Source organism: Natator depressus, chromosome 1, assembly GCF_965152275.1.
Source record: "Natator depressus isolate rNatDep1 chromosome 1, rNatDep2.hap1, whole genome shotgun sequence".
NCBI classification, from domain to species: Eukaryota; Metazoa; Chordata; order Testudines; family Cheloniidae; genus Natator; species Natator depressus.
Window position 1 is genome coordinate 115,544,005 of NC_134234.1, and position 22,438 is coordinate 115,566,442.

A 22,438-nucleotide genomic window follows, 5' to 3' on the forward strand; every position below is an offset into this window, starting at 1 on the left:
AAGAGGGAAGGTCTGAAGTCAACCAGTGCCCACTTTCCAGCAGCCACAGAAAATTGGAGCACTGAATATTTATGAGTAGGTGGGGTTAACAAGCAACATCCTTGCTAATATGCCTTTGAGAGAATTCCCTCACCATCATCCCAAATTCAGTGATCAATTTAATCCTGTCTATGGGCACACAAACAAAATTCCACAATTAGGAATCTTATTCCATTTCAACCCTGAGATGTTACGGATGTCCAGGTAATTGTCCATTTTTCCCACGGAATTCTCGGGATCTGGATTCCCCTTCTAAGGCAGAGAATTCCAAATGTTGATTACCCTGTGAAGAACAAAAAGCCCTTCCATCTAGTTAACCTGCCTTCAAACAGTCCCATGTGTTTTCACTGCAGGCATAAATACAATATTAAGTGTAAGTTGCCATCAGTTTTATGATTAACAAAGAATCAGTGTTGCCGTCTGCATTGGCGAAGTTTTTTTTTTCCTTCAGACCCTAGCATACTTCCAGAAACAATATTCTAGCTAGTTAAATTATTTTCCTCTCTAAAGACAGATGTGCAGATTAGCTAACTGAATCTCTGATGTAGATTTTTGTATGTATTGCTTTCACTGTACTGTGCAAAGATAATCGTTCTGTGGTTTTCAAGCAAAACCGGAGTAACATAATGCCAGGAAACAAGATGCCAGAAATATAAGTTAAGACTGTTACCAAAAATTCATGAGGAGAAGAAAAAAGAATGAATTCTGCTTCAAAATAAGCTCCTCCAACAAGAAGAGTAAACTACTTTCCCTTTAAGAACAGCAGTACTTGTGGCACCTTAGAGACTAACCAATTTATTTGAGCGTAAGCTTTCGTGAGCTACAGCCCACTTCATCAGATGCATTCAGTGGAAAATGCGTCCGATGAAGTGAGCTGTAGCTCATGAAAGCTTATGCTCTAATAAATTTGTTAGTCTCTAAGGTGCAAGAAGTCCTCCCTTTCTTTTTGCGGATACAGACTAACATGGCTGCTACTCTGAATACTTTCCCTTTGTCATTCTACCCTCCGATGATTAGCTGAGATTTAACCATGATAATTTAACCCTCCGCCCACACCTATTTCTACATGTAAAGGCTTTAGAAAGGGTTTAAAACCTGCAGTTTCTCTTTTATATTAATAATGCTGGTGTATCTCATCCTAAATTTGGTTGATTTACCAGTTCAGTAGGAATAGTTCATCTTTGATTTAACATCTCTATGGAAATTATTCCCAAATTTTAGAAGTGGAGAAGTTTTGTAGGAACATATTAATAGGCTTGGAAGGATTCTGTTTTAATCAATAAATGTCAATAAACCTTGATTTTGCCATACACACACAAACCGACAAAAAATATTTTGACTGATAATAATCAAAATTTACAAATAGCCAAGCAAGAAAAATGCTGCTTCAGAACTTATCAGAGTTTGATTTAAGAATATTCCCTTGTATATTTTGACATGTAATGGTGACAATTTGTGTTTTAAAGTTTTAACTTTTTGAATCTTACCGTCTGTTGTCATTAAATTATTATTTGACCCTCCATAATTTCCCACAACTGTGAACATTTAAATTGATAAAAATGCTTAAAAATAAGCACTGATATCCACTGAAATTATTTTTCATAAATTGAATTTTGCCAAGCCTACATACTAAGCTTAACTCCAGAATTTCATCCCATTTCTGAAGCCACTTTCAAAAGGAGAAAGTTAAAAATATCACAGGAATTCCACAGCAAAAAAGGCAGTACAAACCAATGTATGCTTATATTCCATAGGAAAAAAAAACTCGTAGAACTCATTGAAATATTTTGAATTGTGACGTGGATGAAAATGCAAAATGAAAAAAAGTTAGTAGCATTTCAACATATTTTCCCCTCATTTTCCGATCAACTATAGAGCTGCTTAAATGTTTTCAAGGTTTCAAAAACAAATTTTCTTCACCCTTTGTGACCAACTCTAGAAATTTTTGGCATGATGAAAAAAAGCGGGCAAAAATCAATATCTTAATTTTACAGCGTGCTAAACTCATGTAAAGAAATTGCCAGCCTAAAAGTTGTTTCCTATGCAAATTAACCAGGATCTAGAAGAACAGTAATAAACCACCTGACAAGCCTATCCAGGCCTGCATGTGCATAGGACAGCCTAGGAGAAAGCCCGCAGCGAACTGAGGCACTAGGAAGATTATGCAGCTTTCTAACAAGTATATTCATCAGGGAGGGCACTACCTGATTAGTCAGAGAAAGGCACAAGTTAAAACAGCCTGAAGACTGGTCTACCACAGAGTGGCATCAGGATCCAGAGAGTGTAAAGGGTAGTTTTACACCTCCAACCCTCCCACGGCTGCACCAAGCCCTCCTTGTCTATTGCTGACTCAATTCACCAAAGTATCTGAAGCCTGATGACAAAGAGTGTCCCTCACAACCATCATTCTTAAGACAAGAAGATTCAGGCCTAAAGAAGCAAAATGATCACTCATGAGCTAACTTCAAGTTTCTTGTAAGAAACTATCAGGGGACTACGCCAGGAGCCCTCCAGACCTTCTGGTGGCAACACTGAACATGACAGCATTGAACAAAAGTTTAAATAATGTCCTCTAACCATAGAAAGGCCATTGAACTTTTAAGGATGTGCAGTTGACTGATTTAATGAGTAAGAGATACCGATAGCATTGAACAGTGCTTTGATTCATTACAAAACTGTTGCTTGAATAACAGCCAGACTCCAAGGGAGTTTATGGATCCCCCTGAGAGCATATATCCAAGGACTAAACCTTTATAATTGATTAACTTCCATATCCCCATTTGTAACAAGTGGTGTTTGTATCATCCCAGAGGGAGTGGGAGGAAAGGGATTGGCTTCTGCTCAGCAACACAGGCTACCGTGAGCACATCAAACCTGTCCTCCACTCTCTACACTGGTTTCCCACAGATTCTGAATCAAGTTCAAGGTCTTGGTCCTTATCTTCAAGACACTCCATGACATCTAAAAGATCTCCTAAAGCTCCAGAATGAAGACAATGGTTGAAAACTTCATTCCTCGGGCAAAATGGAGCTCTCTACAACAAGGTTAAAGCTCATCTGTACAGGAAACAGAACTTTCTCAGAGGCTGGTCCAAACATGTGAAATTATTTTCCCCAGGAGCAATGGACCATCATAAACCTTACTGCCTTATGCTCTGAGTGCAAGGTGCATTCCTTTGACCTTGGCTTCTCCAACAAAAATGTATCATAGCAGCATACACAGTGAAAAAACTCCACTGAACATACTTTTTCCCATGGGGAAAGAATGAGAGAACAAACAACATGTGACAGACATTAGTCATATTGCTTAATGCATTATTGAAAGACATTCAGGTATAACGGTGATGAGACTCTTGCTATTTTGGATCATCTCAAAAAGGCGGTGAAGCAGAGAAAAGCTGGCTCCTTTAAGTGTATGTTCCTAATGTAAACCTTTATTTTTGCTACCATAACACAAATGAGCTGAAATACCATTTATCCTGTTTATTTAGGCCATTCAGCATCTAGCTCTACAGCTGAAATGTGTTGTCATTTTATATAGAGAGAGATTGCTTTTTTAAAGCAGGGAAGAGACATGTTGCTGATCAGTCGACCACAGAGCTTGCATAACGTATGTTATTGTGGTAAAGAGGAAGTTAAATTTTTACTCAGAAAAACAAACAGAAAGTGGGAATAACAGAATGAGCAGGGAAGGATAAATTTTGTAAAGACATTTTTCTGTCCACCAAGTGCAACATTTGTGCAAATCTGAATGAGCTTCTTATTCATTCTTCAGTGGACATGACATATACAGACTTCAAAGCACAAAGGTTTGTATTATGTAAGAAATAAGGTTCAGTTAGAACTGCACAGAGCCTCAATAGCATAGAAACTTCTATATGAAGAAGAAATTATAGCTACATTTATTCATATCCCCCATCTTTCCACTCGTATGTGTTAGCATGGTCATCACCTACACATCTGGACCTGACTCTCAGAGATGTGAAAGGCGTGTCACAGCCTGGCTTTTCAACTGCACATGACACCTACACTGTGTGGCACACCTCAGTCACAACAATATTATTATAGGCTTTTCGCTGTATTTGAGAGGTCTGCCACACAGGTCACGCAATATGTCAGTCACCTTTGCTTTTTATTTACTACTTACAAAATAAAAAGCACACCATAAAAAAAGAAGCTGATTCTGTGCTCTCGGCCCACAAAACCAGCAGCACTCACAACCCCAACTGTTATACCTTGGAAAAGTTACAAGAGGAGCAGGTTTCCCTTTAAGCTTCTTTCGCTGCCTTGCCAGGGTCAAGCACGAACATGGCCTGCTGCAGTGCCTCAGGGAGAAAGGGAAGCCCAGAATAAGGTGACTCAGCCCCAGAAGCCACTCAAAAAAAATTCAGCACAAGCTCCAGCCAAATTAAAGACCTGCAGTACCAGAAGTATATAATTTAGTTTTTGCTTTGGATTCAACAATCCCTTAAAGCACTCCACCATGGAGGCCTGTCCACCCTGCCAGAAGCTATGGAGACAAAAACTAAAATGGCAGGCTCTTCAGCAGGTGGGTTGTCTCTGAGCCCTCAGAAAAGGTCAGAGTTGTGCCTCCATGCTGTCTGAAGACCCATGATAAAACCTGTGGGCACAATTGTGCTGGAGAAAGCATGCGGAAATAAGCTTGATGTACTTTATATATCTTACAGGATTTTATGAAAATATTAAGGATAGGAATAAAACTGAGTTCTGTGTGCAGAAGATTTTCACCTGCAACTAAGTATGCTCTACACAGTATAGTCTGCTCACCACCAGCTCTCCTCTCCCTCCTCCTTTACTTCTTTATGAAGAACTAAAATGGGAGGGGAGGGGGGAGGGTTTCTTAGGACTACAGCACAGGAGAAGGAAGCAGGACACCTGGGTTCTATTCCCTGGTATGGCACAGGCTTACTGATTCACTTGCTTGGGTAAATAATGGCTACCTAACTCACGGTAGCTTTGTACAACACCTAACACAATGGGGCCTTGATCCATGACTAGGGCCCAGAGATACTATCGCAATACGAATAAATAACAACTGTAGATGCCGCAAGTATTAATTAATAATTGTAAATAATAATTAAATAAGTTCAAACCATTTCAAGAATCTCAGGTGAAAGAAGCTTTAGAAAAACAAAATGTCTTTAAAGAGCAAGAAAAGAGACGAAAATAAAAGGGAGGCTTGTGAAATGAGGGAAAAGGTATGACTTGAGTTTGCAAGTACCTCAATCAGATCAAATTATTTTCAGCAAAAAAAAAAAAAAAAAAATCAACAAAACCACAGTATAAAAATCTAGACATAATGAATGTTCATTTAATTGTATTTGTTATTTAACCTCAATTTAAAAAAAAAAACACTTCTCTGCAATAAGGTTTCTTTTAAGAAATTGCAAACATTATGTGCCACTGCATTTGCTACATGTCAGCTTTAAATATCCGAGATACTGAGACAACGATTCAGATACCTCCCAATATCGGCACCATGGCATAGTGGCAATTGAATTATGTTGTAGGGGGTCTTTTTAATCTTGAAAGCATTTAAGTGAGTGAGGTGATCAGTTGGTAATACACACTAGAAGCTTCTGAAGACAAATAGTAAATATTTTAAAGTGAGCTGGTCCGTGCCATTAAAATATGACATCATCATCTTTCTGTTGCTGCAGAATAGCTGAAAGTTTTTGGATCCAAGGAAGACGCTGTTTGTCTGGGTGGCATTCGGTATCTCACATTTTTCCAGAACTTTGTATTTGCTGAGGGAGTTTTCTCTGTGAAGTCCCCTTTCCACCTGATGGCCCCATGCTTTTGTTTAATGTATTTGATGGATTCTGGCATGTTCGTGTAGTCCTGTATTTTATCTAGTTCAATCAGAATAATTTTTATTTCATCACGGATAAGAGCGTTGTACACAGCCAGTTGCTGTTCAAAGGTATCTTCTAACACATTGTAACTCGATGCTTCTGATTCTAAAATTATCATCAGTCTTCTGCTTCGTTTGATGGTTTCATCAATAACATTGACCACAGCTGTAAGTAATGCAAGAATGATCAAAGTAGCCATAGAAAAGTTTCAACTTATGCAAAACGTCCCTCATTATTTTAAAAGTACAGACTTATGGGGCAGTGGCTCGTGCAGAAGATTAGTAGAGTATAGAACCTTTTATCAAACAGATAGTTAGTTCACTTTTGATCGCTGCTGAAGTGAACTGGATTTGGTTTCTACCTGAGAGCTGGTCAGTGACCTGTGTGAAATGAGTTTGTAGTCTAGGTCTCATTGAACAGACGTCCACACCACAAAACCCACTAATGGCATGGTGGGAGGCAGTGTTCCCTGGTGGATAGAGCACTGGACTGGGACTCAGACCTGGGTTCTACTTCCAGTTTGCCCATTGGCCTGCTGGTTGACCTTAGGCAAGTCACTTCACCACTCTGTGCCTCACAGTTTCCCCATCTGTAAAATGGGGGGTTCTTACCTGCTTTGCAAAGCTCTTTGAAATCTACTGATGGAAAGCTCTACATAAAAACTAGATTATTATTAATTATTATTATCATCATCATCATCAATATGATTGGTATCCTTGTTATTCTCACTTGATGTTTTTTTTAAATTAAATAATGGCCATCTTGTATTTCTGTCTCAGAAGAGGGAATTCTTCGTAAGGAATAGTTGCTCCAAGTCCCTCATCCTTAAAAATCAGCAATGATATAGTCAATTCAGCTGAACTAAGTTTACAAAATTAGTCAGTCTCACTTTGTTTTTTTCATCACCAGCATAAAAAACAAATCTTAGAACAACATGTCAAAAAGAAACATAGCCAGGGTAACATTAATTTTGCTGTTTTTAACATACCTTCCCCCAGTAAATCATCCCTTCCAAGTATAAAAAGATTATATCCACACTGTCTCTCTAAGACCTCAGGCAGTATTCTCAGAACAAAGTTGTTCAGGGTATAGACACGTCTCACCCCACTGGCTTTTGGATACATGATATATGCATCATAGATCTTCCCATCTGAAGCTATAAAGAAAGAGCAAGAGACTCCTTTAAAAAAAACCCTACCTTTATTACAATTTTTAATTGTTTAGCATTTAAAATCCTCTGGCAAACAACCAGGAAAGGGGATGAAATGCTCTAAAATGAAGGGTGGATGACCAGCCATAGATCTAACTCATTCTCTTCTCATGGATGAGAGGTTTGCCACCATGTGGATTGGGCACAGCACCCTACGATCTGCAGGGAAAGAAGTCCCAGCCCCACAGGTGCTAGGTAGACATCCACAAAGCATACCTACCTCCTCCAGAATGCTCTCCAGCCCTCCTCCTGCCTGACAGTGTGGCATGCCAGAGAGCCATGCTGCCACTGGCTGAACACCTGAGCTGGTGGGAAATGCCAAATATTTGTCAGCAGAAAATTTGAGAACATGTTGGGGTTTAGATTTGGTAGAAATTTCCCACCCAAAAAAATTATAAATTTTTTTTCATAAACAAAAACAAACAAAAATGTTCGAATGCTTTTCAAAAATCATTTTGAGTACAAAAAAAAATTGTTTTACCAAAACCCCAAATTTTGTTTTTTTATTGAAAAACTGGAAATTTTTGTCAAATGAAATCAAGGAATGGGGCAGTGGTGGCACTTTTTCCCCCTTTGGCACCTGCCTCTCATAGCTTTCAGCTTCTAAAAGGAAGGGGATGGATAAAAAGAGGAACTGGTCGACAATGCTCTCACCTTGCGAAAAGTCTGAGAGTCTGATTTTCAATAGAAACATTCCAGGCAAAATCTCATATTGCCTCTCCTATACAAAGCTTTCTAAAAAAAAATATTTCAGTTTTAACCTTGGACAGTACCATTGCTGCTAAATGGCAGTATGTTGCTCTGGTGACATCTACTGGTCACCAACAGGTAAGCTATAGAGCTTCTGGCAAAACAAGGTGCATTTTTTAGCAAAGCAGACAGCAATCTGGGGAAAGCATGGATTTCTGGTTGAACCACCTAACCATCATTGCCACAGAGACTTCCAATTGTTCATCATCTTAGTATTTTAAGCATTTTACTCCCTCATTTCAGTGTTTTCAGACATCTTTTCATCTTGCATCTTTGAAAACACGCTCCAATTTCTTTAGAAAATTCTAAACAAGTTCTACCACGGAGGTTTTCTTCCCCATCATCAAAAGACCTTCCTAAACACCCTTGTGCAAGTTACAAGAATCAATATAAAAAGGTAGCAAACTGGCTGCTCTGACATACCTTCTTTCTTTACAAGAGCACAGCAAGAACTACGATACCAAAGCACAATGTCAATCTTGAAAAGCTTGAAGATTAATAAAGTAACAACTGTTAAAAACAGCAATGCAATGAATCCTCCAGTCAGTGATTTGTGAAAATCTGCCACTGCATCAGTAAAAGAAAAAAAGAAGAAACTGTGGAATTTGTCCAACTTTGAACTTTCAAACAACTGTAGTAATATTCAAAAGCTACGTTTCTATATTCTCATTTTTTTAATAAAAAGAAACTATACATATGTATTACTATAAAGCAACCATATCAATTATTGGTTGGGCAAAGCAACAAGTAGAGCATCTAATACACAGGAAAATAATTAACATTTTATGTTTTCATAACACCTGCTACAGGAGGATGTGAATGCTCTTTACTGGCATGAATAAATCCTCATAACAGCTCTCTAAGTTAAATAGTGTTAGCAGTAGTTGATTGATGAAGAAATCTTGGCACAAAGAAATTAATACACAAATTTTCAAAAGTAACCCCTAAATTTGATCCACTATGATTGATTGATTGTGTGTAGTCCAGGTTGAGGATTTCTGATGGTTAGTGTGTAAGACAGTGAGTCAGGAGACTCAATTTCTATTCCAAACATTGTCACTGACTCAATGTGTGGCCATCAGGAAGTCATTTAGGCTCAAATTTCTGAATGCCTCAATTTTTGATCATCCAACATATGGCAGAGTAGTCTTGAACCTTGCTCCTTCATTTCTATTCCTTGAAAGCTTCTCATAATTTACTCTAGTGTAGAAATCCCTCCAAAATCTGCTGTTTAAAATTTCCCTTCACAGTGTGTACATTCAGCCCTTTTATTAATCTAATCTCCTAAATCTTCATATGCTCCCCTCCAATTTCTACAAACACACACACACCCCTACCTTCCCCTCTCATTCCTGCCCCCACCCCAACTCACACATCTTAAGGTTAATCATAAGGAAAAGAAGTTTATCTATCTACATACTTATATGACTCCCATCATTGTGGTATCTGAGCACAGTATCCAACTCTTCCTGGGAAAGTCAAGTCAAATGTATCCAATAATGGGTTACCTCTGTGTTTTAATGCTATATATGTTGCAACTTGACCAAAGGAATTCAAAGCATGGCAGACAAAGTGATGTTCGTAATCCTCGCTATTCACTTCAGAAATGTTGAGCCTCACCGTAGTGAGAGGGCGTCCATCATAGAAAGTTTCTCCTCTATCCAAAAGGTAGCAAACACAAGTAATAAAAACAACTCAATCCTTACTGAAGTGGTTTCTTCGCTAGCAATCACAATCGGACAATAGTCACTGATCTTCAACTCTATGACCATATATCAGATTTTTTTCAGAACTGACGGATATATAAGGGGATCTATAAGGGGAATCTTCATGACACTTCGTCTATCTCTGACAAGCAGAATGGAGATCAGGAGACATCCTTATATAAACACAGTTGGTGCACTGTTTACTCAAAAGCATACACAGTTTCTATAGGCTACTTGTATAAAATATTTGCTTTATACATTAAACTTACGGGTACATTTCAGCTTGCAAAAACATGAATGTAGGGAAAGGACTGTATTAGAGCTTTGAATGTCTTTGAACTCTGTGGATACAGCTGTAGAGGCCACAGAGATGGCTGGGGGAGAACGCCCCCCAGCATAAGTACACATAAGGCAGCTACAGGCTGCCACACAAGGTCCCTCTTCCCTCTCACCACAAGCCTGGTGCAGGAAATGTGCCAGGGGTGGGGTTGGAGCTAGAGGATGTGGGACCATAACACTAATACAATTCTGGGAGTACCATCACCCACAGACAGTTCAGGCACAACTGCCATTTCAGCCCCAGGAGTAGCACAGAATTAGGAGGGCTTAGCCCTCCCCACCCTGGGCTGTGAGATTTGTGCTGCGCTTTTAAGAGGTCCAGCACAAATTCTTCCCCATAGTATTTTCCAAGGCCCCCATGGTGCTAACCTTATCACACCTTTGCTTTGTAAAGTGTGGCAGGGTAAATGTTGCATTAGAAACTGTAACTTTTTAGTACTGGGAGAATGGGGGATATAATTTATCTTGTTAATTTCATATTACATGTCTCACATTAAAGAACCTATCTGCTTATCCAACTAATGTTTATTACTGAAAATATTCTATTTACCATTTGAAATGTCAACTAATTATTTAAATATATTCAAAAATGAAGGTTATACAGCTTATACATCAGGGATGTATGGATTAATTATCTATCACATACAATAAAATCCATAAACTAAAATAATATTATTGAGGTTGTAAGGTCAAAAGTTAGGAAATGCTAGAATTATGACTGCACAACCTTAATCTGGGCCCCGTCTATGGCTGCATTATGATACAGTCTTTAGTTACATGATCACTTACTGTATTTCCACAGGACCATCCGTCATTCAGTGCACAGGATGGATGGTGCTCACTTAGTGAGCAACTATTCAATATTTCATTTTCTCCTTGTTGTTCAATGTGTAACCCTATTTACCACACACTATCCAGACCACACTCTGAAGACAGAATTAGAAAATCCCACAAGGAAATTACTATGGCTTTTCTTCATACAGTATCTGAGTACTTCGCAAACATCAATTCATTTATCTTCACAAAGCCCCATGAGATGAGGGGGTGGTGGAAGCCCCATTTTGCAGATTTTTTTGCAAACTGAGGCACAAAAGGATTGAGGTCAAAAAGTGTCCACTAATTTGGGGTGCCCAGTTTGAGGAACCTAAGACTCTGTCCCAGCCCCAGTCCTCCCACCCAATCCCAGTCCCCTTACCCAGCCAGTCCCAGTTCCCCATCCCAGCTCCCCATCTGATCCATCTTTCTAACCAACCCTGGCACCCAGTCACCTCCTCCCCCAATTCCTCCCCGACACCCAGCTCCTTGTCCTAGTCTCTTTTCCCAGCCAGTCCCAGTTCAGATCCTGTACCCGGACTCATCATCAGATCTGTTTCCCCTCCTTGCCACCTCCTCTCCTCACCCCGCTGGTTCTCAGTCTCCTTGCTCAGAAAGTCCCAATCTTCCCCTAGCTCTTCATACAATCTCAGTCTTCCCCACACCTACAGTCTACACATTCTATCTGATTTACCTGTCCAGCTCCCAGTTCTAACCTCCTTGCCCACCCCAAGTCCCTGTTTCCCTCAGCCCCTCCCTGCCAGCCTCCAGTCACAATTTCTGCCTCCCACATGTTCCTTGTCCCTGTCTAACCCCTACATGTCTGGGTCTAGTCCCCCCTGCATTTGAATCAGGCAGCTTCCTCTCTCACACTGCCTGGGCCCAATGAGGTGGGGGGGGGGGGCTGAAGGGGGTAGTCAGAGCACAGGATGGGGAGTCTCCCTGCTCTCAATTCAGGTGCCCAGACCCAGACCGGGCAGCATCCCAGAGCTGCAAGTGCAGGGAAAGTCCTGCTGAGCCCTTGGCTGAAGCATGTTCCATGTGGATGGAATCTTTGGGGAATTTACCTGTAAAATCTAAGAAGTTTCCCAGTCTCATAATTTAGCCAAATTTAGGCAGATTTTCATGGGGATGGCAAAATACGCATCCCTGACACAGAGGCTACCCCCAGCCAAATTTAAAGCCCCTGCTCCAAAGCATATGGGCCCTAGAGCATTTCAAACAAAAGGTTGCCAGAATTTTGTAACATTGGGTAAAAAGAAATCATTTTGCCCCAGTCTCATTCTCAGAAATGTCAGAACCATTTTGACTGGAATTAAAAGGAAAAAAAAATCAGCTTGTAAAATTTCAGCACAAACAATTAAAGTTTGGCAAAGTACTAAGTAACGGAAAACAAGGTCTTCTAACTGGAAGTGTTGGGAACCTTAGTAAAAGGCAGTGCTACCAGCCCTACCCATAATTAGATCACAAACGTGTGTTTATTTGTGTAACAGTAAATTTTCATAGCTGATTCAAACAAAACAGAGAAATTATACAAGATTTTAGCTGAGAATTCAATACATTCTGATCTAGAAGTATACTTACTCATAATCTTCCTCTTCAAAAATTCTACTCTTGTAATATATATCAATGTATGTGTCATTGACTGTCCAGTACACCTGAAACACTTCAGCGCCTGTTACATTGCAGTCCACTATGACGCGTGAGCCTACAAGACAGTGTTACAAAATGGCAATTTAAATAACTATATTGTAGTTAAGGGCCATACAATTCCTTACACTAATACATATAGGAATGCTAAATCCACTGGAAGTCAGCTGCAGGCATGGAAGGAGCAGAGGATGGGCAAAGCAACAGCAGCTCCACAGTACACTCTCCATGCCTTCCCACTCCATTTCACAGAAACCCCTCTGACCCAAATGTACAAGTTCCAGGATCTTCAGGTTAGGAAGGGGACTGGCTGGGCCAGAAGAAGCTGAATCCAGGAGGGAATAGGTGTTCTGTATGGCATCAGCCACCCAAAGGTTTCACAGGGGTTTCCACATCTGTAGGCGTTCTGGAGCAGCCACTTCCAAAGAGCACAGAAGGAGCTGTGCTACAGTGAAGGAGAAGGCTGGGGAAAGCAACATCGCTCCATACAACTTCCTCTGCCTCTCAAAAAAATTCCCTAGACATTTCCTAGGGTTTGGAAGGTCAAACCTCTTGTCTGTTCCACCCTCTTCTCCTTCAGGAAGGTACTATATGAGAGACCCTCTGAGCTGAATCTCATGGAGTTTCCTGGCCACTAAAGGTTTGTCTATACAGTAGCTGAGAGGGTGATTCCCAGCGCAGATAGACAGACAAGCACTACCTCTGCTTGAGACAGCCTGCTAAAAACAGCAGCATGGCTGTAGCAGTTTGGGCTAACCACCCGAGTATGTACCCAGGGGGTTGGGAAGAATTAAACTCGGGCAGCTAGTCCATGCCACTGCGGCCACACTGCTATTTTTAGCATGCTAGCTTGATCAAAGCTACTGTGTCTGTCTACCCACTCTGGAAAGCATCAGCCCAGCTGTTGTGTAGACACACCCTTAGTAGTTTTTTGTTGCATAAGGGGCACTTTTGTTGTAAAGGAGGATATGACTAAGCAAACGGCACTTGGAAATCCTCTTGAGTCTAAATTCTGTTTAGGACACACATCATCATCTTGTTGTAAGGAAACTTGCTTACCAACTTCTACTTCAATGGAATTGTTTCTTGGGTAAAATATTGCTGGTGGTATGTTCAGTGGACTCACTAAACAAAAAAGCAAAAGTTATTTCAGAAATTCAATGGCAGCTGCAGCATATAGTAAGTGCTACACTACCACAGTGATGACATTCCCAAAGAATGCCTTAAAGAAAGACATGCAAACAGTGACTTCTGAATAGATAGTGATCAATATTAAAATGCAATGACCAAGCCCTTGATGTTTTTGTTTGCTACTTTAGGTTAATTTACTCTTCTCTCCTCTTTAAGCTCTGGGGCTGCTCTATCTTGGCACAAGGGGATCAACCCTCAACACAATGGCAGCAGGACCACAAGAATACAAAAGTGAAGTGTAAGCCACCATCTCTCTCTCACACACACACACACGCTGTGTTGTTCTTTAGCTGTAGTTGAGAATCTGGGTAGTATTCTTGAAGTACAATGACATAAAAAATAAAAGGTATACCTGTCACAGTTAGACTAATGTCTCGTGAAATGTTATATTGTTTTCCCTTGTAAGTATATGATGTTCTGCATGTGTAGTTTCCTTTGTCATGTAGAGTTGCATTTTTAATCACAAGGTAATCATTGGAAGAGACAAACCTTTCCTCTTCAAGCAGCTTACACTCCTAAACACAATTACAATGCTCTGTTAAATCACAGATAGAATACAATATCATGTCCCTCCAGGGCTTGCCTAAACTTTTTCTGGACCATAAAGCTGGGATAGTCTCCCTGGTTTGTCTTGGAAAAAGACAAACATTTCCCTAGGCTCTGAGGTTGCGATTCAAACAAACTCCAGGTCTGTCCACAGACAGGCTTACCTACAATAACTCATTTTACAGAGGGGGAATTAAAGCAGGGAGAGGCCAGAATTTGCAGAAATGTCCACTAATTTAGGGTACCTCAATGATCGGGCACCCACCCTGACATACCTTGTACCTGATTTTTCAGAGTACTTAACTTTTTTTTAAATGGAGCTTTGGATTGCGCAGACATTAATCCATCCTCACAACACTCCTGCAAGGAAGGTGGATAATTATTATTATTCAGATTTAACAGTTCGGGAAATGGAGAAAGGAAGACAAAGGAACTTGCCAAAGTCAGACAGTAAGACAGTGGCAGAGGTAGGATTAGATCACAGGACTTTCTGGCATTTCCTGTTTTTTGAGTGCTAGACAACTTTACCAGCACTCTTTTAATGTATTTTTATTATGTCATAACCAAGGACTGTTTAGTTAAGAAAAAACAATTTCTATTATGTACAACTGTAACAGTCCCCTTCATAAATAGTCAAGATAGCTTGAACTCCGCACCTTCAAAACTGCCACACAGATTTCTACCACTTAAGCTAAAGGACTAACAGCAAGGCGCAGGAACAGGTTGTGTACCAGCCACTGGAGGAAGTCATGTAGCACATGGGAATGGTGGGCTACATATGCAGCAGTAGCCCCATTTTACAGGTTGCACAGCCAAGCACACAGATCTAGTACATTCCTTCTAGTAGGCAATGTGGAAAAAAGGAAAAGATTTGAATCTGCCATATTAGAGATATAGTCATGGGTTTCTGCATCCAGCAGACACCTGAGGATACCATCCCGGAGATCCTACGAGGATCGACTCCTCTCTACTGACACCATGGCAGAAGATCAACGCCTTGAACATCTTCCTGATCCCCCATATTTCATTTGTCCTGAGGGGATCTGCAATGGTGAAGGTACCTCTTAACAAGGCACACAGCACCTCCAGGCAGCGAGTAAAGAAGTGGATGTTTCTTCCCCAGAGGGCCAGCAATGAACTGATGTACATCTCGCACAGGCAGAGAGGCACCAAAGTCCCTTGAATGGGTGATCTGTGCAATGTTGCGGTGTCTGCCTTCTGATGTGCCTGGGCGCCATAGTGAGGAACTTCATGGAAAGTGCTATGCATGACATCACCAGGAGGCAAATAGCCAGGACCCCTTCCAACCAAGATGTCACCACCTACTTGAGCGACTCACTGGAAGGAAAATTTGGAAGAGAAGGGGGAGACTGCTTCATTCTGGACTTGTACCTGCAATGCTATGCAATGACTGGAGAACATATCAGCTGGCACTGGACGTGGTGCGAGGAATGCCAGGAGCTGGGAGTCCTAGTGCCACAGGTGAAGAATACAGAGCACACAATCATCACTCCGAGAGCTAGAACCATGCTGGAGAGGACCCTGAAGGATGCCATCCACTGCCAGTACATGGAAAACCTGAAACGGAAGCCATACCAGGGCAAGGCCTTTGAGGTGACGTGAAAGTGGGACGCCAGCAACCACTCTGGGGGCAGTTTCACCCAATTTGGTAACTGGACGTTCATCCACAGGACCCGGCTCAACTGCGTCCCACTGAACTGAGCCATCTGCCATGGGAATCAGGACAAGCAATGCAGGAAGTGTGGCTATGCCAATGGGACATTACCGTACGCCCTGTGTAGCTGCAAGCCCCATTCCAGAGCCTGGCATCTGTGACACAGTGCCATCCAGAACTGTCTAGTCAGAGCCATCCCGCCATCCCTAGGGAGGTGGCTGTAAACTCTGCCATCTCCAGAATGGACAGCCAACTGCAACCAGACAGCAGCATCATCAACAAGGAACGGAAGAAGATCATCATGATGGATGTTACAGGTCCCTTTGAAAACCGGACCCTGGCCTTCCATGACGCCCGATCTCAGAAGCTGGAGAAATACATCACTCTGGACAAAACCTTGAGAGCTAGGGACTACGAGGTTCAAACTCACGCACTGATTGTCGGAGCTCTGGGTGCATGGAACCCCAGTATTGTGCAAGTGTTGAGAGAATTGGTGAACACTACTCTTGGCTGACGCGGCAACTCATGATGTCGGACGCCATCAGATGGTTGAGGAACGTCTATCTAGACCACATCACAGAACATTGGCAATACCAGGGGAGATGAGCTGGAGTGCCGATGAGCAGTGAAGTCAGGAAAGTAACTGAAATACTTCCCTGATGGATTGTATTTTCTAAGGGACGACCTATCCTAATCTCTCAATGACTGAGGGACAATTTTCTCTCATTGCTATATTTGCTTTCCACAACCAACTTTCTGTATAACTTTTTCATGAATGATGTACCTGAATATTTGGATATTAATATCTAAACTGTATCTTTAGAGTTATTAATCTAAATTTGGGTTATCATTGATTATGTACTATATGTATTGTATGACTTTTATTCATTTTATGTATTTTTGGATAATCTAAGAACTACACCCAGATGTATAGACACACTTTCATTAAGCTGTGTATTATATAATTTTAACATTGGCTTTAATAAATTTTTTAAATATGTTCCCTGCGTTTTCAGAATTGACCTTGTGTAACTTCTCAAGCAGGTATGAATCCTTGCTCACTAATAAGGCTTGTAAAGGGCACCAAACACCAGTGTAGAAAAAAGGAGTCTAGAACTCATTGTTGGAGAACCATTAAAAGCAACTACACCTCTACCCCAATATAACGCTGTCCTCGGGAGTCAAAAAATCTTACCACGTTATAGGTGAAACCGCGTTATATCGAACTTGCTTTGATCCACCGGCGTGTGCAGCCCTGCCCCCTGGAGTGCTGCTTTACCGCATTATATCCAAATTCGTGTTATATCGGGTCACGTTATATTGGGGTAGAGGTGTACATATCAAGGTCCTAAAACTGAAACTCCCTTCAAAATGCATTCACAGGAAAAATTTTAAAGTAGTTTTTTTATTTTAATGATTCACCAACAAAACTGGACTTTGAATGAAAAACCCATGTTTTAAAGAAAATAAGAAATGCTAACATTAAAGAATCATCATGTTTTCCAAACTCCCCCACCCCTTCTAATAGATTAAAAGTTAGACAGGAATAACATACACTCACTTATAACATTGAAATATAAAATGAAGAATTATTAATGGTAAGATTAGGAGCTTTGATAGCTATGTTTTTAATAATTTGTAATTATGAGTTGTGAATAAGTACAAATGAGGTAACACTTAGGTCAAGGCCTTGCTGGAATAAGTGTGGTTTTGGCAATTCCTTTATACAGAATTTATGATTTGCTTAAAATGATATTATTGCCAACAAAACAAAGGTAATATGTTGTGCGGGAAGTCTGGGGGTAAAAACACACAATCCTGTAACAAGAAGAAGCCTTTTTAAAAGAGAAGATCCAGGATAAGGTGACACAAAAACAACATGACACCAAAACTGCAAAACCAGGGCACCTGAATTTGGGCATGCACAATGCATGGGTCATTTAAAACCCAAAGGGTTGATTTGTTAAAAGCCAATTGGATAAATATTAAGTAATCCGTAATGCAGAAATGTATATAAAACCTAACTGAACCAGGGTCCAAACTGGAGAACCACCAGACCAGAAATTGAAGGATAGGACTGAAAGACTAGACCAAGAGATCAGGAAAACAATGACCATCAAGAATTCTAGGAGGACTTCTGGTGCCCCAGAATGTGGTAACTTGAGCCCTTTGCCCACTCCATTTTGTCTGTTATTATTTGTCTGGCATAAATGTATGTCCAGACACTATAAGTGACAATAATTCTGTCAGAAATTGAATAAATAAAGGCCAAAATTGATTATGCCCAAATTGGATGGACTTGTGACTCAAGCTTCCCAACTTTTACCCCAATATCATGGTCACTTGGCTCTCAGCCCAGCACACCTTCTTTGCAAGGCCAAAGAATATCTGGATGGGGGAAAGAGCTGCAATAACCACTGCCATTTTGACTGCGTAACATAATTTTATAATGGGAAGTGTGAAGCAGCCTTAACATAAGAGGGAGCATAGCAACCCTACACCAGATACCTTCCCTTTATGAAAGATGAGAACATTGTTTACTAAATTTGTTTTCACAAGGAAATTATATTCAAGGCAGTTATACTTCACTAGAAAGTAAGTCTATGGCACCTCCTGGCTATGTGGTTCGGTGGCTCAAATTTGAGCTCAATTTCTGATCCATAATTCATAAATAAAAGGCAGAGACCAGAAGGTAGGCGGTCTCTAACTAGTACATGCCTTTAGAGAAAACAATAGCTAAAGGTGTCAAGTATCGGGGGTAGCCATGTTAGTCTGTATCCACAAAAACACCAAGGAGTCCGGTGGCACCTTAAAGACTAACAGATTTACTTGGGCATAAGATTTCATGGGCATCTGAAGAAGTGGTTTTTTACCCATGAAAGCTTATGCCCAAATACATCTGTCAGTCTTTAAGGTGCCACCGGACTCCTTGGTGTTTTTTTTTAAAAGATAAAGGGTAACTGTCACCTTTTCTCAGTTTATTTTGCAAAAGCTCTTCTCACATTTAAAAAATGCTGTAGTTTTTCCATTGCCATTCATAAACATCAGTGACTGATATTTAAAAACACTGACTATAGTTTACATATCAAGGAGTTATGACCACATAAAAGTACTATTTTTACCTTATACCACTGAAGGGGCAAAGTATTCTCCTCATCTCTGAAATAATCCAGATGAGGACACACAACCTTAGCATTTGACGATGTTAGTATCTCCTCCCCGATGGCAAATTTTTCATTAAAGCATAAACCATAAATATTCTTGAAAACTATTAGGTTCATATACATTTTTCTGCAGCTTGATAAATTCCTGCAATGGAACATAAAATAGCTGAATTAAACTATTTATCATATTATCCACGTGTATAGCCTCACAACTTCAAGATATGCAGCTTCTTTTAGAGGAGGGGTTTGGAAGTCTGTAGTTTCTATAGTAAGCTGACCATCCTATATTTGGCCCATCTTGAAAGAGTAAAAATATTAAGAACATGCCCTCTATTGTATTAATTCCCTCCACAGCAGTACTTATGAAGAAATGTAACTATACACTGATTATCACACACACCCCCCGCAAAAAAAGTAAAACCAAAAAACCCTACACACAACTTTGCAGCTTACTTCTGCAGTCATATAACTTTTTTTTTTAAAAGTCTTTACCTTATAACACATTCATAGGATCCTGAATCTTCTAAAGTTGCAGGGAGAAACCAAATGAAGTTCTTTTGCTGGTGAATTCTGGAATGTTTGTCTTTAGCCACAGATGTTTGGCTACCAGTTTTGTACCAAGTCAAGTTGTAGTCTGTGTTTTCAAAATTCAGTGTTTTATCTACTGAACAGTTGACAGCAAGTGGCTGTCCATCATGTACAAAATTTTGCTTAAGAAACACATCATTCACATCATAGACTTTGCATTCCTCTAAAGGAAGACAAAATGAAAAACAAGAGAAGAGCTTAAAAATTGTGAAAGAAAATTTTGAGTTTTGTTTCTTAACTATGTTGACAAAGTTTACTACAATTTCAACATTCATCCTTAATTCAATTACAGGAGAGAGAACTACTGTTATTCATCTTCAGACTGGAAGATACCACATAAGCATACTCAAACAGCGTGGTGGATATAGCTAGGCAACTGAAATGAAATATTCTGTGTTCTGCATGCCTCAACTTTAAATGTGGGCAAATCCCTACTGCAGGGCTGCCATTTTTGTTTTTCATCTTAGATGCAGAATGTTAGTGAATCATTGTTTTCTCTCACACACACACACACACAGAGACTTCTTATTTGTTCTTACTTTGTTTCTTAACTTAGCTTCTTCATCTGAAATAAGCCATCAAGAAAGAATAATGTATGTTCCCATTTTTCTGTATGTAAAAGCATCTAGTTAATGGAATTTTGAAGATGAAAGTATAAATTGTACACATATCAAGGGATTTCCACTCAGCCACCTTCTCATGAGTATGAAGGGTATGATTTTTAAAAGCACTCAGTATTGGCCTACTTCTGCTCCCACTGGGATTCAATGGGAGCAGAATTAGCCTAGCGGTGAGCATTTTTGAAAAATCCTACCCTATGAACCTTTAGTTAGAGGTGTCAACTCTGGTTTCATGGTCATATTTCAAACTCAATCACTACATGTTGCTCATCTAAAATTCCTTTTGTTTCAGCTGGACATGGTTTTCTTCCTCATGCTCTACTTCACATTTTTTCTGTAGTACTGTGTGCTGTTAAACTGTTGCTACAGCTTGTGATAGAGGGCTGTATTTTAGTGGTGGGTGAAGTCATTTCTGTGCCTATAGAGCCAAAGCAATCCTTCCCCTTTTAAATGTGGAGGGTATGAAACACATGCAAATATTGACCTGATCTGGCTATAAAGAACATAAAGGGTATTGGAATAGGCTCCTTTCTGCCACCAAACCCTAAGTGGTATCCAAAACAGCAGTGGGAGGGATGGGGGAGGAGGAGGAACGCGGCATGCTCGGGAAAGAGGTGGGGCTAGGGTGGGGATTTGAGGAGGGGTCCAATAGGGGCAGGGAGTGGGTGGATTTGGGGCAAGGCTGGGGGTGGGGGGGGGCGTAAGCACCCACCGGCGCCAAGGAAAGTTGGCACCCGTGACCCTCACCAGAATGATCTGTTAGAAACTCAGTGAACAAAAATTCATGGAGTTTCTCTTTTAATGAGACTGTGTCCTGCTGCAAGGTTTTTGGATAGGAGGATTTGGCCCTTAGCTTGAAAAGCAATTTAGGAACAGAATATAAAGGCAATATATGCTATTATGTAGCATTATCACTGTGATATTATTACTACTGTTACATGATCAGATAACAATGGACAATATGGCATATTATTGTGCAAATGATATGCTAATAAAAATAAGCTATTTTTTTCTAACTGCAGAGGCAAAGTCACAATTTCTTGTATACTGCATATGTTTAAGATACATTTTCATACTGTATCTCATCTATATTTTTTTTAACTTCAACTATATTGTATTAAAAAACACAGTTAGGGAAAACCAGATATTTCTCCCACCCCAAACATCTAAATTCTAGTTCCACCTATTAGATCAAGTAAAGAAGCATTTTAGGTTATTGTATTATAATAATTTATTTGTGCTGGTATATCTGATAAGGAAGCAAGGCATTAACCAGGATATATGGAGATCACACTAGCAATTCATATATTATTTCTTATTTTCACTAAATGTGCACATTTTGCATTAGTAACATTCTATGAAAAGATGAACTAGACTGCAATAACTGTCTGTCCCCAATGGCATCTTATTCAGACCAGATCTATTAGAAATGTAAAGAGAGAGAGAGCAGCAGCAGAAGATCTGGATTGTTAGCCCATGACTGAAGGGCAGAGCAAAATGGATGCAATTCAGAGCTATATCTATTACGAAAAGTAGGTTATCATAACGAAGTAAAGTGATTAACTGGTTACAAAGTTGATATCTTCCAATTTGTGACCATGTGTATGTTTCATTATAATGTGAACGCATTCAGCAAAGCTAAGCCCCAAAAGTTGTTCAATAAGGCATTCAATATGCAAGAATGCTGCATATTAGACTCTGCTTCAAAGACTTCTACTGTTATTAAGACAGTATACAATGGAAACATTTGCATCCCCTAAGCACAGAAGTCCCACTATTATTAAGATTGCTTATCTTTAGACGTACATATATTTGGCTACTCTCAAAGAAAATTACTGTAGTATGTGTGAAAGAACCAATTTAGGAACAAACCCTTAAGGATCCACTGATTAACTTACCTGCCTTGACTGAATAAAGAAATACTGTTATACTGCACAAAAACAATGTTGTTGATGTCATGCTTCACTAGAGAGGGTGATAAAAAGAAAGACCTCAATAATGGCTTTCAAAAAAACACTTCAAAGCTGAATTTCAATAGTTTATATTAATGCACACTCCACACATTATTTAAATTTATATAGTACTTTTCTTCCAGAAGGCTCTCAACACGTTTTACAAATTTGCAGTACATTGGAGGGAATCACCTACCCAGTAGTGCAGTGGTTTTTAAAGCATTGGTCCGCGGACCCCGTGGGGTCTGCAGACTGTATCTAAGGGATCCATGAAAGGTTGTCTTCACCATAGAACAATGGTTTTCAACCTGTGGTCCACA

General features: G+C 40.1%; 1 protein-coding gene across 1 annotated transcript in view; it reads right to left on the minus strand.

The window, feature by feature from the left end:
• Positions 1 to 5,573: 5,573 nt before the first annotated feature.
• The window catches only part of LOC141980604 (interleukin-1 receptor type 1-like), a 38,792-nt gene continuing 21,927 nt past the window's right edge, over positions 5,574 to 22,438 (minus strand). Inside the window, exons 2-10 of the mRNA XM_074942019.1 lie at positions 19,451 to 19,709; positions 18,917 to 19,103; positions 13,926 to 14,088; positions 13,442 to 13,507; positions 12,317 to 12,440; positions 9,383 to 9,531; positions 8,298 to 8,441; positions 6,903 to 7,070; positions 5,574 to 6,079 (exon numbers count right to left, since the gene is read on the minus strand). Of these exons, the coding sequence (XP_074798120.1) occupies positions 5,700 to 6,079; positions 6,903 to 7,070; positions 8,298 to 8,441; positions 9,383 to 9,531; positions 12,317 to 12,440; positions 13,442 to 13,507; positions 13,926 to 14,088; positions 18,917 to 19,103; positions 19,451 to 19,709 (1,640 nt within the window). The 3' untranslated portion in view covers positions 5,574 to 5,699. The remainder of the gene's footprint in view (positions 6,080 to 6,902; positions 7,071 to 8,297; positions 8,442 to 9,382; positions 9,532 to 12,316; positions 12,441 to 13,441; positions 13,508 to 13,925; positions 14,089 to 18,916; positions 19,104 to 19,450; positions 19,710 to 22,438) is intronic.